At 36.3% G+C, this 25,676-nt stretch overlaps 1 protein-coding gene across 2 annotated transcripts in view; it reads right to left on the minus strand.

The window, feature by feature from the left end:
• Positions 1–5,139: 5,139 nt before the first annotated feature.
• The window catches only part of DPY19L4 (dpy-19 like 4), a 57,467-nt gene continuing 36,930 nt past the window's right edge, over positions 5,140–25,676 (minus strand). For both annotated transcript variants that reach the window (XM_040261045.1, XM_040261046.1), the window contains exons 12-19: positions 25,243–25,401; positions 24,431–24,550; positions 20,805–20,925; positions 18,468–18,524; positions 16,718–16,800; positions 13,736–13,868; positions 8,671–8,829; positions 5,140–6,745 (exon numbers count right to left, since the gene is read on the minus strand). In XM_040261045.1, coding sequence (XP_040116979.1) covers positions 6,581–6,745; positions 8,671–8,829; positions 13,736–13,868; positions 16,718–16,800; positions 18,468–18,524; positions 20,805–20,925; positions 24,431–24,550; positions 25,243–25,401 — 997 coding nt within the window. In that variant the 3' untranslated portion in view covers positions 5,140–6,580. The remainder of the gene's footprint in view (positions 6,746–8,670; positions 8,830–13,735; positions 13,869–16,717; positions 16,801–18,467; positions 18,525–20,804; positions 20,926–24,430; positions 24,551–25,242; positions 25,402–25,676) is intronic.

The raw sequence follows: 25,676 nt of genomic DNA on the forward strand, positions 1-25,676 counted from the left end.
TCCCAGCATCAGAGTCTTTTCCAATGAGTCAACTCTTCTCATGAGGTGACCAAAGTATTGGAATTTCAGCTTTAGCATCATTCCTTCCAAAGAAATCCCAGGGCTGATCTCCTTCAGAATGGACTGGTTGGATCTCCTTGCAGTCCAAGGGACTCTCAAGAGTCTTCTCCAACACCACAGTTCAAAAGCATCAATTCTTCAGCGCTCAGCTTTCTTCACAGTCCAACTCTCACATCCATACATGACCAATGGAAAAACCATAGCCTTCGGACCTTTGCTGGCAAAGTAATGTCTCTGCTTTTAAATATGCTATCTAGGTTGGTCATAACTTTTCTTCCAAGGAGTAAGCATCTTTTAATTTCATGGCTGCAGTCACCATCTGCAGTGATTTTGGAGCCCCCCCCCAAATAAAAAGACAACCCAATTTTAAAAAGGGCAATTTCTAAATAAATATTACTCCAAAGATATTCAAATGACCAGTAAACAACAAGAAAAGATGTTTAAAATCATTAGATATTATGAAAATGCAGATTAAAAATAGAATGATATGCCTCACTTCACACCTTACTAGAATGCCTATAATCAAGAAGAAAGATAATAGCAAGGGATGGCGAGGATGCAGAGAAATTGGAAACCTTATACATTGTCAGAATTGTAAAATACAGCCACTTTGACAATAAGTCTGGCAGTTCCTCAGTTACCACAGTTATCATACGACTAAGAAATTCTAGACATATATCCAAAAAAATGAAAACATATGTCCACCTAAAAACTTGTATATGAATATTCATAGAGCATAATAGCCGAAAAAAGTGAAAACCACCCAAATGTCCATCAATGGATGGATGCACAAAATGGATAGATGTATACCCATACAGTGGAATATTGTTTGGCAATGAAAAAGAATACACACAACATGAATGAGCTTTGAAAACACCATGTTAAACGAAAGAAGTCAGTCACAAAAGACCACATTTATATGATTCCATTTATGTGAAATGTTAAAAGAACACTCTGTCCAGAGACGGAAAGTAAATTAGTAGAAGTTCTCTGCAGAGAAGGCAATGGCAACCCACTCCAGTACTCTTGCCTGGAAAATCCCATGGACGGAGGAGTCTGGTGGGCTGCAGTCCATGGGGTTGCTACGAGTTGGACACGACTGAGCGACTTCACTTTCACTTTTCACTTTCATGCATTGGAGAAGGAAATGGCAACCCACTCCAGTGTTCTTGCTTGGAGAATCCCAGGGACGGGGGAGCCTGGTGGGCTGCTGTCCAGGGGTCGCACAGAGTCGGACACAACTGAAGTGACTTAGCAGCAGCAACAGCAGTTCTCTGATGACGAACTGGTTGGGGGTGGCAGACAGAAGGTGTGAGGTTTCTTTTTGGCGTGATGAAAATATTCTAAAATTGACTGTGATGACAGTTGCACAACTCTGATTATACTAAGAACTGTTCAAAGGTACACTTTAAATGGTGAACTGTATGGTATATAAATTATGTCTCAAAGCTTTAACTAAGAAAGATTCATATATAAATAAAAGACAACTTAAAATTCTAAGAATTTTATTATAGAAATAAAACAAGGAGTATAATTAAGCATGAAATAAATAATTTCATTCTTGATTAAAGTATTTAGTATTATGAACTAGTTTATAACCCAACTTTCTTAAAGGATTTATGTTTACTGAAATTAACTTTTATTCTGTTGTGACGATGTCTCCTTAGTTACAGGAAGAACACAATCTAAATATACATTGTTGTAGACACCATTCAAAAGTCAACATACATAAAATCAATTGTATTAGATGGCTAATAAACACATGAAAAAAATGCTCAACAATGCTAAATTATTAGAGAAATGCAAATCAAAATGACAATGAGGTATCACCTCAGACTGGTCAGAATGGCCATCATCAAAAAATCCACAAACAATAAATGCTGAGGAGGATGTGGAGAAAAGGGGAACTCTTGCACTGCTGGCAGGAATGTAAATTGATACAGCCACTATGGAGAACAGTGGCTATACAGAACAGTATGGAGATTTCTTTAAAAACTAGGAATGACCAGAAATGACTCAGAAATCCCACTACTAGGCATCTACCCTGAGAAAACCACAATTCTAAAAGACACATGTACCCTAAGGTTCACTGCAGCACTAGATAGACTAGCTGGGACATGGAAGCAACCTAGATGTTCACTGAGAGATGAATGGATAAAGAAGTTGTGAGATATATATACATACACACATATATATATATTGATATAATGGAATATTACTAAGCCATAAAAAGGAACAAATTTGGGTTCGTTCTAGAGAGGTGGATGAACCTAGAGCCTGTTATACAGAGTGAAGTATGAGTGAGAAAGACAAATAGAGTACATGAATGTATATATAGGGAATCTAGAAAGATGGTACTGATGCACCTGTCTGTAGTGTAGCAACAGAGGCGCAGACATAGAGGACAGATGTATGGACACAGTACGGGAAGGAGACGGTGGAACAAACTGAGAGAAGCACTGAAACACATCCATCACCACATGTAAAACAGATGAAAAGTGAAAGTGAAAGTTGCTCAGTAATGTCTGACTTTTGGCCACACTGTATAGTCCGTGGAATTCTCCAGGCCAGAATACTGGAGTGGGTAGCCATTCCCTTCTCCAGGGGATTTTCCCAGCCCAAGTCTCCTGCATTGCAAGTGGATTCTTTACCAGCTGAGCCACCAAAACAGATAGCCAGTGGGAATCTGCTGTATGATGCAGGGAGCTCAACCCAATGCTCTGTGACAACCTAGATGGGTGGGATGGGGTGGAAGGTGGGAGGGGAGTTTAAGAAGGAGGGATATATGTATACCTATGGTTGATTCATGATGCTGTACAGCAGAAACCAACACAGCATTCTAAAGCAATTATCCGCCAATTAAAAGTAAATAAATTTAAAAAAAAAGAAAAAAATTCAGTTGTATTCATCTTTGTTAAATAGCTGTACAAAGCTATTAATTTAAAATACAAAAGGGTTATTTATGAGATTATTGTACATTAGAAGTATGGAATGCATGTTTCTTTTTCATACTATTATTCCACTAAATATAGTGGTCAGATATGCAATGTATCTCTTATAAAACTGCACATAAGATTATATTTGCCAAAATTAGAATGTGCAAATTCTAAGAGACTTACAAAACAGAAATGACTCAGAAAGTCCTTTGTGCTAAATTCAGCAAATCTGGTTCTAAAATGTCCTTTTTTTAAAATTATGGTAAACAAATATATTGTTTAGAAATCTTAATGGATGGAAAATAGTTGAATCAAATATATTTCTTTGTAATTTTCACATCTAATTTTATTTAAATTATTAATTTTATACATTCAAAAACTAAATAATGAGCTATTATTTCAATAAGAAATTGTTCAATTTTAATTGCAACTTTTCAGGGCTCTAATTTTAATGTATATTGGGATCTAAAACTATCAGCAAACAGTAATAATAGAGAAAGTATATTTTAAAAACTGGGACAAATGAGAAAATAGATTGAGATGCAGTAGTCATTTTGCTTTACAACAAGTTCTTAAATGCACAGAATAGTTCATTTAAAGGCTCTTTAAATATTCATGCACTTAATAAAACTGATTTACCTACAACTTTTAAAAACCCAATAAGTTTATATAAAGAGAGACACTACTTTTACCCCCAAAATGCATCAAAATATTTTAACAGCTCAAAAATAGAAAAAGGCAAAAAGCAATTGATTTCCCCAAAATGACAAAGTTTAATAGGATGGCTATTCACTGTTCAATAAATTAATAGCCTATCTTTTAAAGGATATTTTTCAGCCCCAACTTGTAACAGACTTTGACCTCCATTTCTACTTTTCCTTTAGTCAATCTAGACTGTATGGAAGAGTGTTATATTAGGCTTTTAGCAATTTGAGTTAATGTCCCCAAAAAACATGCTGTCTATATACTCAGAAAGTAATGAAGAAAAAAATTTATAAGTGCAATGCACACTCCCTAGGTGGTAAAACTACCAGTTTAACACAGATGCCGAAGTCAGAAAACATATAAACCAGCACAGTCAATATCATACATCTTATCAAGTAAGTTTTATCTGTTGGATTGTTTGGCATCTGGGAAGCTAAATAAATTAATTTAGCGGGCTAGAAATCCCATTACTACCTTTAACAAAGATTTGGTTCCTAATAAATTAAAGTTAATAGTGAAAATAGCATACTGAGGATTCTTTCTCTGTGCTTAATGATGAGGGAAAAGGTACCAAAATTTTATGAAAATGAAATAAATTGATAATTTTTTAATAACAAAATGTAAACTTTGAAATAAGGAGGTTAAGGCACTTATTTCCATGGTGTTGCAATATCAAGGGCGAAGTATGTTTTGTATTTCTTTGAGAAATTCCTTCCACCCCAAGCCCATAAACTTTCCCCCTTTCACAATAGATCTCTACTGTCAAACCTAACCCAAAAAGAATTACTTGCAGAATTCTTAATCATTTGTTACTCTACAAATAAGTAAGGAAATTAATTAAATGCTCAAGTTTTCTAGCACTACTGTTTTAACTAGAGCTAAAATAGAAGCAAATAAGCTTATCTTCCATACCCAGTATTATTATTTTTATAAAAGCTCACATTTTTCTTTTCAACTGATGCTAAATGAAAAATTCATTATTTAAAAAATTCAATTAAAAGCTGCTCCAAACCTAGTTTAAGAAATAAGTTGATAGAAGCAAAAGCAACTTACTAATATGTCAAAAACAAAAAACACACAACAATCAAAATTCAGCATATTTGATCATAAAATAGATCAGTAAAAATTCAATTAAATATTTCATGCTACAAAGAAAGTAGGTTGTTCTATTTCCCTTTCAAATTATGCAAGCCATCTTTTCAATTACATTGTTTTACATGCTGCATCTAATCATAAGTACTACCAGGTACTTCCATACACTGCGTACTTAGGTAACTATGGTAATATTTATAAGGCTTGAAGCTAAATACTAGTGACTCACTATTAAGATGTACAGAGAAGCTGAAATAGCCTGCCTGTAGCTATCTTAATATAATTGCTAAACATTACATAAAAGCATGACAGGAGAGCCAATAAAACTATCGCACCAGACATATGATACTGCCATCAAACAATTCTTAAGCTCCAAAAGAACAAAACATCTGAGTTAGTCAAAGAATGCATGAGCTCTTGTACTTTTAAAAGATATATTACAGAACATAAAGATAATGGAAAGATGCTCCTTTCTAATATAGTAATTTAGAGTGATGAAACTGCAATTTTTGCAGCACTCTAACCAGTGGAAAAATTTTAAATCTGTTCACTTAACAGGTGTATAAGGTAAAACTAAACCTGCATCCCACCTTATTAAAATGATACACCCATCCTGAAACTCTTTATAAGGCCAAATTAATCATTTTATAATTTCTTTTAAATATAATTAAAAATTTGAAAAGGAACACAGACTGTGGAACTGTGCTGTGAATTTTATGATAATTGTCATTTTGTTCTTAATGCTGAAAACCGTATCACCATTTCACAAGGAACAGCAGTTGTGTTTTATCACAAATGCTTCTCTATGCAGAGGCATGTTGAACAGCATCTACACGTATCTCCAGAAATTGCTGCTCACTTTAGTGGACATATTCTCATTCTGATAAAGATTTAAGTTTTTACTTCATACTTCAATAGGTAACACGTGAATAGATTATATATTCCATATCCATATTTTTAAAAACCTTGAATGTTCTTTTATTTTTTTCCTTATTTTTTTAACTTAAAGCATCATTCTTTTAAATGTCTTTTAAAAAAATACATAGGTAACAGTTAACTGTTTTATCATGATTAAGATGGTATCAAATTTATGGGCATAAGTGAAAAAACTAAGCACTTAATAGTCATAATGTAGTGAAATATAATATCAAGCACAATATATTATTAAGAAAGTGCTCACATATAAGCAGCAGATGATGAGAGCTATATCATGGAAAATCTGGATATATCTTAATGTATATCCTCAAAAATCACTTTCCTTTATATAATTTCCATTTTAATTTAAATGCCACAAATTCTCAGTGAACATTTAAATTAATTTTTTATTTCAGCTCTATTATACATCATGAAATACCTTCAGAAACTGCCTTGAGGGTAAGGATAATTCTTTCCTTCTATTCTGTAATTATATCACATTAAGTATTTGTTAAATATTATGTTTGAGACATACTCTGACCTTGAACACATTCAAATTCAAAACTAACGTTATGATGGAAAGATTTATGAGGAAAATTTGACAACAGTTTGGAAGGTAAAATCATAGCAATAAGGAAAACACCTGGCTGGAATACTGCAGAGTGGCAGACTTGACACTTTACTGAAGGACAGTAATGTTTGATCTTCTTTCCCCCAGAGAACTGTAGATCCAGTTAACAGCAGGAGGGAAAATCAGCAGCAACATTTCAATGTCCACACTCTGATTTCCAAAAGACACCACGTAGGTAGAAGAAAATTGTATTTTACTTCAGGTGGTATATAAGTCTTTGATATGAAGGCTCTGCTATTTTTCAAGACTGAAAGGATATCACAGTGTTGATTTTATATACAAAGTAGGATCTGTTCCAGTATACTCTAGTGAAATAATTCATATAGGGAGAATAGTTAATTTTGACCTCATGACAAAATCGTCCATGTTTTGAGTAGGTTAACTTGTCACCTTCTTCACAAACCACCTATCAAATGATATGAAACATAATGTTGAAAAGGTTATAGGAGAAATGCAAATCAAGGTACAAGTGACTATATTTATAAAAAATAGATATATTTTTGTTAATATGGAGTATTTCACATTGGTTAGCAAACATCTCATATTGTTCAGCAAATAAAAGCCTCTTCATAAGAGTTACCATGTTCACTAAATTCTTGAGCTTCCCACTGAGATTGAGAAACCAGCATAAAGTGTTTTCCAATTTTTAAAAGATTTAATCCTAAAATTTAGAAGGCTATGTCTCCATAGTCTATTATCATTCATCTGAAGAATCTTATGGAGCCTACCGAAGCTGAGAAATGGATATATATTCTTAATGTATGTTCATATTCTTCTCCTTGTGCAGGACTGACTCACAACAGTAAGTTTCTGTGACTAATCAGTAAATCCTTTACATTTTCACTTTAACAAGGTTCACTAAGATAGCTTAGCTAGCTCAAAGAGTTTTCTACAATAAAAACACTAAATATTATTCTAATGCTTTGGAGACATGTCAGAGAATCAACTTTAAGAATAAAAGAAGAGATCAACTTTAAGCCTGTGCCTGGAATTACATGAAAGAAGTAACCTGACCTTCAAAATGGAGCAAGAGGGTGTGCAAGAGCAGAATAAAACTCCAGACAGTAGACAGCAATACAGCAGTAATTACTAAATGTGTGCGTGCTGAGTCGCTCAGTCGTGTCTGACTCTTTGCGACCCCACGGACTGTTGCCTGCCAGGCTCCTCTGTCCATGGGATTTTTCAGGCAAGGATACTGGAGTGGGTTGCCATCTCCTACTGTTATTACCAAATACTTGATGTTTAATAAAATTCCATTTTGTCACCAATTAAGCCAAAGATCACAGACATCAAGTACCAAGAGAGAAAATTCAAAATACATGCAGCAGAAAACAGAATAAGTTTATAAGATTAAGAGGTCATTTCTCTAGACTCTCCTGGCAAGGGCACAGGTTTGGTATGTGGGGACCAAAAAAACCCCAAAGCAACAAACTAATTTCTCACCTCCAAACTGGTCTGGGATGATTATGACAAAGCTATTTAATTAGGAAGAGACAGAGAAGTCTTGGCTGCAGTCTGAATAGAATATGTAATCTAAACAAGAATGACCTACTAAACTTTAAGATCCTCCACCCCCAACTTTCCCAGGAGTACAGGTACCCTAAGTGCCTCATTACCAGATATACAAACTGGGAGATACTGACATACTGTCATATATCATACAGATATACTGACTCCCCTGTCAGTCTTAGTTGCTAGGTATATAGTATATACACTGTAGGCTGAGATTAACACAGCTTGGTAAAATAGCAAAATCAATGAAAACTGAAAATACAGTTAAATCCTAACAACTAAAGTAGTTTTGAATACACTAATTTTGTGGATAACAGGGGCTCAATGTACAAGACTATGTTAATTTAATAAACAATTTTTCTAGATATGAATCAAATTATAAGAAATTTCTCAACATAAGAATATAACAATCAGCTGCTCTTTATATTACAATGTTAAAATAATAATTCAAAACAAATTATCTTTTGTTCCTAAATGTAGAACATGTACAAGTACAGGCAACTAATGAGTCCAGGTATTGATAAAATTGTTTTCTTTTTTTTTTGTAAAACTGTCCAACTTTTCTTTTGTACATTGCAAAAACACTTCAACCTATGTTTCATAAGTTCCCCAACTGTTACAGCTCTAGAGAAGGAAATGGCAACCCACTCCAGTATTCTTGCCTGGAAATCCCATGGACAGAGAAGCCTGGCGGGCTGCAGTTCACAGGGTTGCAAAGTCAGGCGTGACTGAGCACATGCACACACTGTTACTATTATAAGTTTAAATAAAGTCATTTTTCTAAAAAAAATAATTAAAATTTTACAAATGGTTACTTACATGGCCATTTGCAATGTCTAATAAATCTTTAACCCGACAGCCTCTCATGGTTCCCACTTCATTGCAGATAGCATCTTCTACTATTAGGTAACTAGCCTTGTACGATGTCAGTATTTTATAAATATCCTCAGCAGATCGCTTTGAATAGATTTGATAGATCTGAAAGAAAATAATTAAAACAACAACTTTAAAAGACATTTGAAACTTCTATTTATCAAACACTGAGCATCTACTATGTTCTTGGTACTATCTGTGCAAAATAAAGATATTCACTAAGACTTGATTCCTGTCCTCAGCAAGCTTATGTTCATCTGCTCTCAGCTACTTGCATATCTTCTTTAGAGAAATATACATTCAAGTCCTTTGTCCATTTTCCCCCAATGTTACTGAGATATAATTGACATACAGTATTGTGTATGAGCTTAAGGTATACAACATGTTTATTTGATAAGCTCATATGCTGCAAAATAATTTAGCACCATAGCTTTAGCTAATATTTGCATCATGTTACATAATCACCATTTTGTGTGTGTGTGGGGAAAACATCTAAGATCTATTCCCAACAACTTTCAAATCTACAATACAGTATTATTAACTCCAATCACCATGCTGTACATTAGATCCCTAGAATTTATTCATCTTATAACTAGAAGTTTGTACTCTTTGACCAATATCTCCTCATTTCTCGAGGTCTCTCAATCCCTGGCAACCACAACTCCTCTCTGTTTCTATGAGGTCAGCTTTTTTAGATTCCATAAATAAGTGGTATCATACAGTATTTGTTTTTTTCTATCTGACTTACTTCAGTTAGTATAATGCCTCCCTGTCCATCAACAACTCCCGGAGTTTACCTAAACTCATGTCCATCGAGTTGGTGATGCCACCCAGCCATCTCATCCTGTTATCCCCTTCTCCTCCTGACCCCAATCCCTCCCAGCATTAGCGTCTTTTCCAATGAGTCAACTCTTCGCGTGAGGTGGCAAACATATTGGAGTTTCAGCTTCAGCATCAGTCCTTTCAATGAACACCCAGGACTGATCTCCTTTAGGATGAACTGGTTGGATCTCCTTGCAGCCCAAGGGACTCTCAAGTCTTTTCCAACACCACAGTTCAAAAGCATCAATTCTTTGGTGCTCAGTCTTCTTCACAGTCCAACTCTCACATCCATACATGACCACAGGAAAAACCATAGCCTTGACTAGACAGACCTTTGTTGGCAAAGTAATGTCTCTGCTTTTGAATACACTATCTAAGCTGGCCATAACTTTCCTTCTGAGTAAGCGTCTTTTAATTTCATGGATGCAATCACCATCTGCAGTGATTTTGGAGCCCAAAAAATAAAGTCTGACACTGTTTCCACTGTTTCTCCATCTATTTCCCATGAAGTGATGGGACCAGATGCCATGATCTTCGTTTTCCGAATGTTGAGCTTTAAGCCAACTTTTTCACTCTCCTCTTTCACTTTCATCAAGACGCTTTTTAGTTCCTCTTCACTTTCTGCCATAAGGGTGGTGTCATCTGCATATCTGAGGTTATTGATATTTCTCCCGGCAATCTTGATTCCAGCTTGTGCTTCTTCCAGTCCAGTGTTTCTCATGATGTACTCTGCATAGAGTTAAATAAGCAGGGTGACAATATACAGCTTTGACGTACTCCTTTTCTTATTTGGAACCAGTCTGTTGTTCCATGTCCGGTTCTAACTGTTGCTTCCTGACCTGCATATAGGTTTCTCAAGAGGCAGGTCAGGTGGTCTGGTATTCCCATCTCTTTCAGAATTTTCCAGTTTATTGTGATCCACACAGTCAAAGGCTTTGGCATAGTCAATAAAGCAGAAATAGATGTTTTTCTGGAACTCTCTTGTTTTTTCCATGATCCAGAGGATGTTGGCAATTTGATCTCTGGTTCCTCTGCCTTTTCTAAAACCAGCTTGAGCATCAGGAAGTTCACGGTTCACGTATTGCTGAAGCCTGGCCTGGAGAATTTTGAGCATTACTTTACTAGCGTGTGAGATGACTGAAAGAATAGGCATGCTTAAAACCCATGCCTTGATTACATGGTGTTTTTCACTATAATTTTGCTGACCTTATTAGATAATAAGCTCTGGATCTTATTACAATAGATAATACATTTTTTTCAGTTTTTCTGAAATGCTAAACTTGGAAAAGCCATAAAAGTTAGGCCAAAAGTATCACAGACTGTCCTGAAAATCCTGAGGTTGGTAATCTAGACTGGACAAGATCCCAGTCTATCTGCAGGATATTCAGCAGCTGCTGACAACATGTTTTGGTTGCTGTCTATCCAGCAACTTCAGGTCAATGTCCACTGACATGCTAGATACTCATTCTGTGAGATACAGAATGTGACTACATCAAGAGGAAGTTTCTCACTCACTTCACCTGCTAAGTAAGTTCATGTGAATGGTTCTATCCTATTCAGTTTAATACTTATTTGTGTATTTATATAATTTTTATTTATTTTCAAGTCTGAGGAAAATGTAACATACTACTGGGGCATGTAAAAAAAAAAAAAACTACTTTGATGCAGTGGCAATAACATTACTGTTAGACTCAGGTGCGATTTCTCAACCTTGGCACTATTAACATTTTGGGCCACATAATTCTTTGTTGGGACCAAAAGGAGGCCGTTCTGCACACTGAAGGATGTTTAGGCGTTCCCTGGTCTCTACCCTCTAGGTGCCTGTTGAACCCCTCCCTCCAGCTGTAACAACAGAAAATGTCTCCAGACACTGCCAAATGTCCTCTGGGGGCACCGTCATTCCAGGTTTGAGAATCAGTGGCCTAGGAGATTATACAAAGATTAGTCATGTTATGAATTATAGATTGTGGTGTCTAATTCAAATGATATGATCTTCTTTATGGACTTAAATTTGAATTTGAATTTAAAAACAAATTTATTCAGTACTTTGCTATGTACTGGACACCACAGAAAAAGATAAAGATTTTGGGAAAAAAACTGGTTCCTATTCATATAAAACTGAAAACTCTAAAATGTTTAAATTTAATTCAAACTAGAATGTTAATTCACACTCTGACCTAATTACATGTGATTCTGAAATTCTATTTTAGAATTTAAAAAACAATCAAAATTGTTTTTAAAAAAATTAAAAAACAAAAAAAACAAAGACATGTCAGAGTCTGTTGGTTTAAATCCACAAAAAATAAAGTTTAGGAAGGAGCTTCCCAGGTGGCACTAGTGGTAAAGCATCTGCCTGCCAATACAGGAGACCTAAGAGATGCGGGTTTGACCCCTGGAGTACGAAATGGCAACCCACTCCAGTATTCTTGCCTGGAAAAATGCCATGGAGGAGCCTGGCAGGCCCCAGTCCACAGGGCTGCAAAGAGTCAGACACAGCTTAGCGACGGAACATACACTAAGTTTAGGAATATGCTGTGATATATCTTCTAAGCAGCACTACCTTTTCAAGTGCAGCAAATATTAATAAGAGGTGGCAGTTGTCTCTTAGATAAATCACTCCCACGTAGACCTCCCATCTCTGACCTCTCCCTTGCTTCAACTGTTCTATGACCTTAATAACTCCTAAGCATTCCATTCCTAGGTTTATAAAAGGTCTTTGATAACTCCCAAATGCCTTGAGGGTAAGTCTAAATTTTAAGTATGACCTTCCAGGTCCTTCAGAATTTGGCCTCTTATTTTCTAGTTTCATGGCCAAACAAATTTCATGGCTCTTGTGACTTTTTCGATCTGGAATCATTGTATTCTTTTTCCAAACAAGTTTCTAAGTCATCCTTTAAATCTGTGATCAAAGGAATGCCCCTTATGAAGACCTGGATTTTTGTAGGCAGAACTGACTTGCTTCTGCTTTTGAATTCCTCTCTGTACTTTCTGTGATTGTATGTGAATGCGTGTACACAAAGAATTGTAATATTAATAGTACATAATTATTGGAGAAGGCAATGGCAACCCACTCCAGTACTCTTGCCTGGAAAATCCCATGGAAGGAGGAGTCTGGTGGGCTGCAGTCCATGGGGTTGCTACGAGTCAGACATGACTGAGTGACTTCACTTTCACTTTTCACTTTCATGCATTGGAGAAGGAAATGGCAACCCACTCCAGTGTTCTTGCCTGGAGAATCCCAGGGACGGGGAAGCCTCGTGGGCTGCCGTCTATGGGGTCACACAGAGTCGGACATGACTGAAGTGACTTAGCAGCAGCAGTAGCAGCAGTACATAATTATAATAGCTAACATTTAAATTTTACTGTTTCAGACAGTGTATTATCTTATTTAATCCTCCTAAGTAGAGGGTCAGAACTATTATTTCCAGATTCAAAAACTTGCTCAAGGTCACAAAGCTAGCACATGGCAGAGATATCATTTGAGTCCAGATACTCTAATTCTAGAGACTGGATTCTTAGAGTCTAACCTCTGTATTAAAGTCTAACTTCTATACTGCTATACTTCCTACATAGCATAACGTATACTTAAAAGCTAGTGAAATTCTCTCCAATTGAAAAATAGAATATTTAGAACTCAGGTTCAACTGGTCACTACCTTCAGATATGAAGTTATATTTACATCCAAACAAAACATTCCAAATTATAAATTCTCTGAAAGAGAAGCAATTAGATACCATACAAATATTATATATACTAAGTTATTAACAACAGCCCATACTGAAAACTAAATCAGTGCTTTATAAGCAATAATAGAATTTTGGCTTAGAAATACAAAGTGTATAAAGACAGTAACTGAAGCCTTTCTTCAATAATTTGATTGAGAACAATGATATTCTGAAAGAGAATGTTTCCCTTTTAAACTATTACACATTAGTCCCTTGGAGCCTTGTGGGAAATGAAATGTCTCTCCTAGAAACATAGCAATACTTTTCATAAAAGAACTTCATATTCTAATGTTGGTCCCTCTTGGTTAAATGTACTAAACAGCTTTTTAAAAAATTAAAACTAATTAACTCTTCTAAAATTGTCTGGATTTTCCTAGCTAACCCAAGGAACATATACATCATTATAAAACCATACTAAAAAGTCATATAAAAAAGATCCCAATGTAGACTATAAAATGCCTTACGTTTTCATTTCTCTTGAGAAGATCATCATCATTGTAAAGAGGCAAGCTTGTCACCATCCATCCGGTGCATAATTTAATCACACCCATTAATTGTGGACTTCCTGCAAACACAGCTGCAACTGGAGCTTGCCTTCTGCAAAGAACCATAAAGATTCACACACTGAAAAGGTAAGTATACTATTTAGTTCGCCGATTTGTATCAATTCTGAAATACCAAGGAACTTAAAATGGGTTGTACACTTAAGTTTTAATGTCAGTTCTAATTTCATTTCATTTTTGGATCCATTAAAAAAAATGAGCAGTAATTATGTGCCAGAAATTGTTTAAAGAGTGCTAAAGATAAATATTTTAAAAAGAGAGGTGGGAGGACAAGGTCACTGCTTTCAAGGCAGAGGAGGGAGAGGATAAACACATCTCCTACTGCCATCGAGGTCAGGTGGCGATAATGCAGGGTAATGGGACAGTGACCGTTCAATGGTGATGCTGTGAATTCTCAAATTCATCTTTGGCAAATACTAACCACCAAAACCCAGCTCCTCCCAGATCCACCTATCCTCCTGCTCCTTCCCTGCCTTTACCCATGTGTCTATCTCCAGTTAACACATGAAGGACTTCTCTTCTCTAAATCATAATTTCAAAGTCCCAGAGAGATGCCCCTTACAAGACAGATCCCAAAGGGCTGCTCTAATGTCCTGACTTATTTATTCCCTCCCTGTATTCAATATTCAGCATCCACCTACCGTGTCAAAAGTAAAGAGGACACAGCCACTGTTCTCAAGGAGCACCCAGTAACGGGGAAACAAAAATGAAACAGAAAAATCACATCACAGTAACATAAATGGCCAATCATTTGATGTAAAAGGTCCAATGTTTAGGCCTTCGATGTTTTTGAAAATATTGTGGTAAATCATACATGTAAACGTGACTTCCTCTTTTGTTAACAGAAGGCTATAGAGTCAGTGTTCCACAAAGGTAAATACAATTCACAAAAAAATATTAATAGGCAGTAGTTAAGGATGATCTAAAATAATAATCTTTATACATACAAGAGGTGTCGTCATAATAATGAGAACTTACATAAGACCTATTCTCACTTTCAAACTGTGGTGTTGGAGAAGACTCTTGAGAGTCCTCTGGGCTGCAAGATCAAACTGTCAATCCTAAAGAAAATCAACCCTGAATATTCACTGGAAGGACTGATGCTGAAGCTCCAATACTTTGGCCACGAGCTAAAAGCCTGAAAAGACCCTGATGCTGGGAAGATTGAGGGCAAGAGGAGAAGAGCGTGACAGAGGATGAGATGGTTGGATGGCATCACTGACTCAATGGACACGAGTTTGAGGAAACTCAGGGAGATAGTGATGGACAGAAAAGCCTGGCGTGCTGCAGTCCATAGGGTTGCAAAGAGTTGGACACGACTTAGCAGCTGAACAACAATAATAATTCTCACTTCTATTCACTTATTCTATGAAATTAATTCTTCATTTCTAGAAAGTTTTAAACTTTTTCTCCCTTTTATCCTGGTCTTTTCTGATAGTATTTTGTTCCCTTTTCAAGCATTAGTTTCTTTATCTATGTGTTTAAATTTTTTCATATTATTTATCAGTCTCTATCCCTGGGGTAGACTGGCTGAAAAAAATGATTGCAATGATTCTTTCCTAGTCATGCTCTTGGAGCAAACTCTAGTTTCCATCATGTGACTTGCTTTGGCCAATAGGACATTAGCAAACAGAACGTGAGCAGACTTAAAACATGCTTACATTGAGACTTGTCCTCTCATGCAGCTCTGGGAGCTCTACAACCACCTTGTGAATGAGCCCAGTCTCACCTGGGCTGGATGATGAGAAGCAAGTGGCTAAGTCAATTCCATGCCCTCAGCTGACACTACCCAGCCACAGCCATGTGGGAGAGGCCAGGCCAGACTACCCAGTTCCACATGAGCTGGCCCAGACCAGAAGGATCCTACCCATTGCTTCCACTCAGCTGGTCACGCAAGTGGTGCAAAATAACAAATGCTTATTATTTGTAAGTCACTAAGTTTTGTAAGAGTACACTGTGCAGCAAAACCTGACACAAATTTTATTATCAGAAATTGCTAGAGGTCTAGTTCTGTTGCTTATCATAAATGACAGCAATATGTCTTGCTGTGTCAAACTGTTTCTTCATGTGTTTTGTAACTTTAGAACTTATCTCCATGAAGCTTTATTTATGAAATCCTGGGTAGCCTGGGTTGAGGATTATATTAGGCACTCCAGACCACCCCAGAAATACTTTTTATGCTAATTTCTTGATACAGGGTTCCCTGGATTAAAAAAATGTAATTTCAAGCTATAGACATGTGAATTCAGATGGACTGCTACAAATTCAGAGGAAACACTATTTTTGACCAAGAGTTGAGGCCAAGGAAGACATGCTTTCTCATCATCTTTTTCTACCACTTGCTGGATATTCTGAGTTCATCCTTTCACTGACAGAATGGCCCTTTGAGGGTCCCTTAGTTCTATATGTATTAATATGTTGGGGGGGGAACAGGGTGTTTCAATTACAATTTCCCACTTGCATAGATCCAAGAGCACATCTCCTGTCACATTAAAATCTGTGTGAGTATCAAAATTAAAAATCTTGTTAACCTTGGTTATCAATACTAGAAACCCACTGTTCATTCACCTCCAATTCTGGTTAAAAGAAGCATCTCTTGACTATCTAAATAAAAGGACATTGGTTTCTTTTTATTCCACATTTCTAGATGCTTAATAGCTAGAGTTTCATATTTCAACTTATCAATACTGTACTTTTGATGGAAACAAGTTCAATTAGAAAATTAGAATTATATGTCTAATTAAAAAACTGTCGATAAAAATACAGGGTAAAATTCCTGAGTTTTGGGAAAAGGATTACCTTATTATTCCCCCTGACTCCATTAAATAGCATGCAATGATTAATTAATAGCTTAACAATAGTCTCAGGCAATTCAGTTCTTACTTTATCCAGGTCATAAGTTCCACCGTATCTGGGTCATAAAATTCTTGTAGTTCCATTAGTTCTGTCATTAATCTTGGAAAAAACTAAAATACAAAACAAAATCCCCGAAACCTGTGTGTAAGTATTTAGAAAGTTTAAAGCTGTTTCAAAGTATTTCCAAAGACTAACAGGCCTACTTGTGACAAACAATATTATAACACTGTTCTCACAGAAAAAAATGGCACAGATCACTTTACTTTCTTTTAGTTTCTTGTTCATTCTTCTCAGTCCAAATAATCTACTGTTTGGTTAATTTACTACCTATAATCAATACATAATTTTAGCATCACCAATTAGTCATCAGTTGTATATTTCATGCACATACACACTGAAAAAATAAATAAAGAAATAAATTTCAGGTTAAGTCAAATAATTCACAGGTTTACTGGCAATTAATTTCATGTTACAATATGATAAGGTAAAGAATTTATATTACTTTGTGAATATTTTAACTTTGGGATTGCCAAAATGCTTTTTACTCGTTACTAGTAAATGCTATTTATTCAGCTATTTCCTTTGTCAATTGTAATAGTCAGGAAGCAACAGTTAGAACTGGACATGGAACAACAGACTGGTTCCAAATAGGAAAAGGAGTACATCAAGGCTGCATACTGTCACCCTGCTTATTTAACTTCTCTGCAGAGTACATCATGAGAAATGCTGGGCTGGAAGAAGCACAAGCTGGAATCAAGATTGCCAGGAGAAATATCAATAACCTCAGATATGCAGATGACACCACCCTTATGGAAGAAAGTGAAGAGGAACTAAAAAGCCTCTTGATGAAAGTGAAAGAGGAGAGTGAAAAAGTTGGCTTAAAGCTCAACATTCAGAAAACGAAGATCATGGCATCTGGTCCCATCACTTCATGGGAAATAGATGGGGAAACAGTGTCAGACTTTATTTTTTTGGGCTCCAAAGTCACTGCAGATGGTGACTGCAGCCATGAAATTAACACACTTACTCCTTGGAAGGAAAGTTATGACCAACCTAGATAGCATATTCAAAAGCAGAGACATTACTTTGCCAACAAAGGTCCATCTAGTCAAGGCTACGGTTTTTCCAGTAGTCATGTATGGATATGAGAGTTGAACTGTGAAGAAAGCTGAGCGCCAAAGAATTGATGCTTTTGAACTGTGGTGTTGGAGAAGACCCTTGAGAGTCCCTTGGACTGCAAGGAGGTCCAACCAGTTCATCCTAAAGGAGACCAGTCCTGGGTGTTATTGGAAGGACTGATGCTGAAGCTGAAACTCCAGTACTTTGGCCACCGAATGCGAAGAGTTGACTCACTGGAAAAGATTCTACGCTGGGAGGGATTGGGGGCAGGAGGAGAAGGGGACAACAGAGGATGAGATGGCTGGATGGCATCACCGACTCGATGGATGTGAGTTTGGATGAACTCTGGGAGTTGGTGATGGATGGGGAGGCCCGGCGTGCTGCAATTCATGGGGTCGCAAAGAGTCGGACATGACTGAGCAACTGAACAATATTAGACTATAGAAAATTGCACTAGACTATAGAAAATGGGACTCTAAAAATGTTTTAGCTCTTCTATCATGGTCCTATTGGTAGAAAATTAAGTGTTATTTAGTATATCACATTTTATTTTGTTAAAATACTGTCCCAATATAAGTATCCTACACACACATAAAAATTTATCACTACCTTATAAACAACATATATTTTAACCTTATGAAAAATCTAACTTTCTTACCTCTTTCCATAAGCTGAGACCTATTATAGTGGGCACAGCCATGCTCAAAATAAGAGCCTAAAATGTTAAAGCAAAAAGGGTTATGGATAAATATACTTTAGAGGTACTACACAATGACTCTATGACCAATCAAATGTTGTCACAGCTATAACAATTTCAGAGAAATTGGAGTCAGCATGGAACCTAGTTCACAGAGTAAGATGGTGATGACTAATGGTGGCTCAGATGGTAAAGCCTCTGCCTTCAGTGCAGGAGACCTGGGTTCGATCCCTGGGTAAGGAAGATCTCCTGGAAAAGGTAATGGTAACCCACTCCAGCAATCCTGCCTGAAGAGTTCCATGGACAGAGAAACCTGGGGGGCTATAGTCCATGGTTGCAAAGAGTCAGACACAATTGAGTGACTACCAGAAAAACAATGGATTTAAAACATAACAAGCTGGCAGCAAAGTGAGACATACATATCTACTATACAAACTTAAGGCAGAACATAATGCTCATCACAACATTTCAAACGCAAGTTAGTATCTGAGAATTTTTCCAGGAATCTAACTTAGGAAGAGCTTACAAAAAACACTGAACTGTAAATAAATAAATAGCTATGTGAATAGCTAACAACAGCAAAAAGACAATGAATTAACACAGGAAAGACAGTCAATACATACCAGTATGTGTGCGTGCTCAGTTGTGTTCAATTCTGTGTGACCCCATGGACTGTAGCCCACCAGGTTCCTCTGTCCATGGAATTTTCCAGGCAAGAATACTGGAGTGGGTTGCCATTTCCTTCTCCAGGGGATCTTCCTGACCCAGGGATTGAACTTGCATCTTCTGTGTCTCCAGCCTGCACTGGCAGGCAGGTTCTTTAATACCAGTCTACTACTATGCTAAGAATATATCAATTCCTTTGGAAATAGGTTGGCAAAATACAACAAGACTATTAGTAGAGATAATAATTTACCAGCTTTCTGCCAAAACCTGTTCTTTGTACCGTCATATGGCGATTGGTGACCCCACAATCTAGTCATGCAAACTCCAAACCTAGGAAACATCTATGATTTCTCCCTATTCTTCATTTACCCATACTTTATGAGGCACCAAATTTTCTATTTTTTTCACTTCAGTATAGAACAGTATTATTAATTAAATGGGCTTTGGAGCTAAAAGAACTCCAAAGTGGGTGTGAATCATGATTTTATTACACTTATACGATATTGAGCAAGTTATTTAATCATTTTTTAAGCCTTCGTTTCCTTGTCTATAAAATACAGATAATGAAACTTAGCTAATAGGGTCTTTGTAAAGGAGGTTCAATCCTCCTTCCTGGCTCAAGTCTATCACCCTTAAGCCTATCCTTCATAGAACTTTAAGGGTGGGCTGAGAGAAAAGGTAAGGCTGACTTTCTCTCACCCTTTCTCTCACCCTCTTACCCTTTGGACAAACATGTCAATATGTTCCGACTGCCTGTGGGTAACACCAAGTTCAGCAGAACACTCAAAGGCCTCAATGACCTTACCCCCCTTGATTCCTCCAGTCTCATTTCTTAACCACCCCTACCTCACATTTTATGTGCCAACAAAATTAAATATTTCATGCTTTTTCTTTGCTTCTGAATTTACTCCCTTTGACTATGTCATGTACTTTGCAACCTGTGTTTCTTCCCTCTACCCTCCCTTTTTTACCCTTTATTTGACTAATACCTCATCTTTCAAATCTCAGAATTGAAGTTCTTTTTGAATCCCTAAAAAACTGAATTAAAGCAGGCCTTCTTTGTTCCAACAGCACCCTTCTTATTATCTCTTTTTTATGACCAGAAAATGATAATCCACTTAAGGAAATTAATCTTATTTTTAACTATACTGCACACTATGCAAAATCTTGGCTCCCCAACCAGCAATCGAACCCATGCCCCCGGCAGTGAAAGCTTGGGGTCCTAACCACTGAGCCACCAGGAAAGGCCCCGAATCATGTTTTATTTATCTTTTTATTTCAAGCACATTATTCATAGCAGGTACAGTGTAAATGTTCCATTCACACTGAAAACATCCCACAGTTCTAAGTCAAACCAAGAAAAATGTTATACAAATTAATTTTTGATAGCCTCTCAAATTATTGATTCACTTAATATTTTTACCTTCTATTTTTTAAGGATTTTGCATTGAAACATACTACACTTTTATAATCAGAAATTACAAAAAAAATTTTTTTCCACAGAATCTCTTTTTCTCTACCTATAAATCATACATAACATGATCTACTCACGCTATTTCAAATGTATTCAACACGATTTCCATTCATATACTTGAAAGAGAAATAAGAACTTAACACAAAATAATGACTCACCAACAATACTGGGTGTACAGTTCGTAATCGAAGCCACTTGAAAAGTGTCATCCAAAGTTCAGGAGAACATACACCAAATGCGGCTAATATGCACACATAAGGAGTCCACAGGTATTTCAAGCTGGAAAAGACAAAAAACAGTCATACATTGGCTATTCTATGAACATCATTATTATATGATTTCTCTATTCTGAGTTGTTTCCTAACACTCATGAAAACACCACAATGTTAAGGCAGAATGAAAAACCTTACCCTCTAATTTTCAGCAACAGATAGTTACTTCTTAAATAATTAAGAGACATGTGGGTTACTAAAATGAAGATTAGACATTAATACAGATGAGGTGTAGTAAAACTGTACTCTTGGAGAGAATATAAACTGCTTCGTTTTCTCAGAAGGCAATGTGGCAGAACCTATAAAAATTTTACGTAGCCCAAGACAATGCCATTTCTAGTAATCTAGTTTATATATATATCAGCATAAAGTTAAAAATACGTTGTTTTAATTGCAGAAATAATAGAAACCTAACTATCCTTTAATAGGTACTGATTAAACAAATCTTTATGAAAAACAAAAAAGTGAACTGCAAAATTTCATGTATACTGTTACCCTAGTTTTTTGGTGACTTTTTTTCCCCTAATCTACCTATATATAGTATAGTCAAAAGACAACATCTGGAAACATGCTGCTGACAATTGTGGCCTTTGAGGAGTGAGATGGAAGGATTTTAATTTTTTAATTCATACATTTCTATATTTGTGTTTGTTATATGGTCTGCAGTATATTACTTTTGAGCTTAACTTTTTAAAAACAGGATTGAAAAACTGGGGCTCTTAAAAAGATTAAAATCCCAGGTGTACAGAAAAATCAACTTGTGTAAATAAAAGATAGACCATTATTGTAAGTTGTAACTTGTAGTTGTTAAGAGGTAATGGTAAAAGCTGAAGACAGAAGAGGAAGAGTTGAGAAAAATTTGTGGACACCATTGATTCATACAGATTATCAAAGAAAAACAACATCTCAAAGGGTAACTTCTGTAGTTAATACTAGGAAATGAAAAAGACCTTTCCAAGCAATATTCTTTGATGGCAAACTCTAAAGAGACTGGAAGAATATGAGGCCAGAGTATAAATGTGAACTATTTTGGTTTTACAAAATAGAAAAGCTATGAAATGGGGAAAACAAAGTAACATTCATTCATCTAGTAAGTTATTGATCATGCACTTCAGGGTGAACAAAGTACTAGAGAGGAAAAAGACAAGACGTGGCTACAGCTCTCAAGGAGGTCTTTATCAAGATGGAATAAAACTGAACACAGGCATTTCTTGCATGCATGCTCAATCGTGTCTGACTCTGTGACCCCGTGGACTGTAGCCTGCCAGGCTCCTCTGTCCATGGAATTTTCCAGGCAAGAATACTGGAGTAGGTTGCCATTTCCTTCTCCAGGAGGCCTTCCTGACCCAGGGATCAAACTCACATCTCTTGCATCTCCTGCATTGGCAGGTGAGTTCTTTTCCACTGAGCCACCTAGGAAGCAGCTAATGTGGCACCTGAACACATGGGAAACCATTAGAAAATAAGTATTAAAAAATGTTTTTATAAGGTCTAGGGTTATGTGAGTGAAAAAGTTGGCTTAAAGCTCAACATTCAGAAAACCAAGATCATGGCATCTGGTCCCATCACTTCATGGGAAATAGATGGGGAAACAGTAGAAACGGTGTCAGACTTTATTTTTTGGGGCTCCAAAATCGCTGCAGATGGTGACCACAGCCATGAAATTAAAAGACACTTACTTCTTGGAAGAAAAGTTATGACCAACCTAGATAGCATATTCAAAAGCAGAGACATTACTTTGCCGACTAAGGTCTGTCTAGTCAAGGCTATGGTTTTTCCTGTGGTCACGTATGGATGTGAGAGTTGGACTGTGAAGAAAGCTGAGCGCCGAAGAATTGATGCGTTTGAACTGTGGTGTTGGAGAAGACTCTTGAAGGTCCCTTGGACTGCAAGGAGATCCAACCAGTCCATTCTGAAGGAGATCAGCCCTAGGATTTCTTTGGAAGGAATGATGCTAAAGCTGAAGCTCCAGTACTTTGGACACCTCATGAGAAGAGCTGACTCACTGGAAAAGACTCTGATGCTGGGAGGGATTGGGGGCAGGAGGAGAAGGGGGTGACCGAGGATGAGATGGCTGGATGGCATCACGGACTCGATGGACGTGAGTCTGAGTGAACTCCGGGAGATGGTGATGGACAGGGAGGCCTGGCGTGCTGCGATTCATGGGGTCGCAAAGAGTCGGACACGACTGAGCGACTGAACTGAACTGAACTGAGGGTTATGTGAAAGCAAAATGATCGATTTGAGACTGTATTGTATTTAAGGTTTAAAAAAATGAATACTGAATCAGGCTCTGAGAAAAGTAGCAGATGCATACAGATTACATTTTGTTAAGACAGAGGAATCACATTAGTTTCCCCAGTTAACTAATATCTCCTCCTAACAACCCCATTTCAGAATACCAAACCAGTTGTTCCAGTCAGCTGGAATCAACACTAAAGTCTAATTTGTAACTCGAAGAGACATTGATTCACCCTGAATTACATGTATATGACATCCCTTGGAACACAAACTCTACTGGAGACACTGTACCATTATGCCAATCCACTGACTTCTTAGTATCCAACTCTTCCTTACCATTTATTTCACCTAGCCAGCTAATTAACATTTCAACCTTTAAATTCTCTTCCAATTCAAAGAGATGCCAGATGAATCCTTTTCAAACATAACCATGAGAAGACATGTTCTGTTTAAAAATCTTTAGTCTCCCAAGAGAAGTACCAACAGAAATAAATGGAAACTCATCTAAATGGATTTCAAGGCCCTCTAAGATATGGCCATGCCACACCTTTTCAGTTTTCCTCCTACTACTTCTTGAAGTGACTAGTGTTCCAGCCAGAGTTTGGGACACTCTGGTCAGTTCATCAGAAACAGGTAATAACCTGGACTTCTAATTGGTGTCTGAAGAGGTAGCAAGGGAGTCTTGTAGGACTGAACCCTACGCCTGTGGATTCTGATGATCCTGGCAGACAAGTGTCAAAACTGAGTTGAATTGTAGGATACCCAGCTGGTGTCCAGAGAATTGTCTGTTGGTATAAAGAAACCTACCTACATTGAAACCAGGTGCTCAGAACCCTTTTATACTCTTATGTCTTATTTCTCATGTAAGTCAAACTTCAAAGAAAAGGGTATCATTTATTGAACCCTCACTCTCTACCTCTCCTTCACTTAGCAAAGTTGTGATTTTATTTTTATGTGGTTAGTGTCTGTCACCTTTACTAGGCCATAAATCACATAAGGTTAGAGACTTTTGCTGTCCACTTTTGTTCACCAGTATACCCCTAGCAGTGAGCACAATGCTGGATCCTTTGAAGACATTCAACATTTTGAATAAATAAATGCACAAGTAAATACTGGTTCATTAATATTATAAATGCCTCTCTAAACCCCAGTTATATTAAGGTTTTTTGAGTTTTTGTAGTGTTTTATAAATGTATTCTGGAAAGTACACACTAACTACCATTATAAAGGACAATTCTTTGTTAAAACAAATGGATCAAATATACACTTACCCTTCTATAATCATTGCAAGAGAACCCAGCAAAATAGTGTGAATCACATGATAAATTATTTCTGGCCTTTCTCCAATTCGTCCATCTTCAAGCGTGACAGTTTCTTTCAGGGACTTATCACTACCGAAAGAAATGTGTTTTTCAGTACATCAAAGATCTTTAGTATCCTCATAAAAAATACACAGGTAGTTTTTAAAATTTGAAAGTACTTTCTGCTGGTCAAACACCTAACTTATATCTCCAAGTCTTTGAAAGAGGCTTTTCGAATTTGGAAGACAACTGACTCAATGAAGATGAACCGTGAAAGTTTAAGAACTGTAATGAAAAAGAGACTTAGATACTTAGGTTCCTTGTCCATTATCACTGAACTAGTGGTTGCTAAATCAATATAGTTAAATCATAATTAGAGTAAGTTCTCAAAATTAAGATCCTATATACAACCTCCTTTCAAACATTATAAAAATACTTTTAAATAGTCAAACTTTTTAATTTAAAATCACTTTTACTACTAGTTTCATTTAAATAGAAGAGATTATTCTTACAATAACTAAAAATCCTGAGTAAATTAGTGAATGAGTCTTTAAAAGTTTAACTGAGTATTTAATATTATTCCTGCATTAAAAATGGACATTACATATTTAGATATATATGCTTAAATCTGAATTTTATCTGGTCAACTTATAATGATATTTTACATAGTGATAAAAAAAGAAATTAGAAGCTATAAAACAAATACAAAGAAAGATATTAAATGTTTTATGTATTTCATAATTTATTAATTAGTAATATGATTAGTTTTCTTAGGTACTTACTTAATTCTCCTAAAAATAACTTGAATCATAGAAAGAAAACAAATAATTAACACTAAAATATAGAAAGGTAGTAAAGAAGACTGTGTCAATCGCAAAAAAAAATCTTGAGACGGTGCCTGAAGGGATTCTTGACATAGGAGCCAATTCATTGTAAAATTCCTACAGAAAACAAAAAGCATGATATTAAAATTACAGATGTTTTAAAATACTGAACATAAGTTATTTTTTATCTCAATAAAAACTAAGACAAAACACATTTCTTTAGTCTACTAACTTACAACACCAAGGTCATACCCTTTACAAAATGAAAATAATAGCAGTAGTAACCTTCCTCAACAAACTACCCTAATACATTTAAACTTGCTACTTTTTTATGAAACAGCAATGCGACAATAAGTGAAGTGAAGTCACTCAGTCATGTCCGACTCTTTGCA

This window comes from Oryx dammah, unplaced genomic scaffold (genome assembly GCF_014754425.2).
Source record: "Oryx dammah isolate SB20612 unplaced genomic scaffold, SCBI_Odam_1.1 HiC_scaffold_19, whole genome shotgun sequence".
NCBI classification, from domain to species: Eukaryota; Metazoa; Chordata; class Mammalia; order Artiodactyla; family Bovidae; genus Oryx; species Oryx dammah.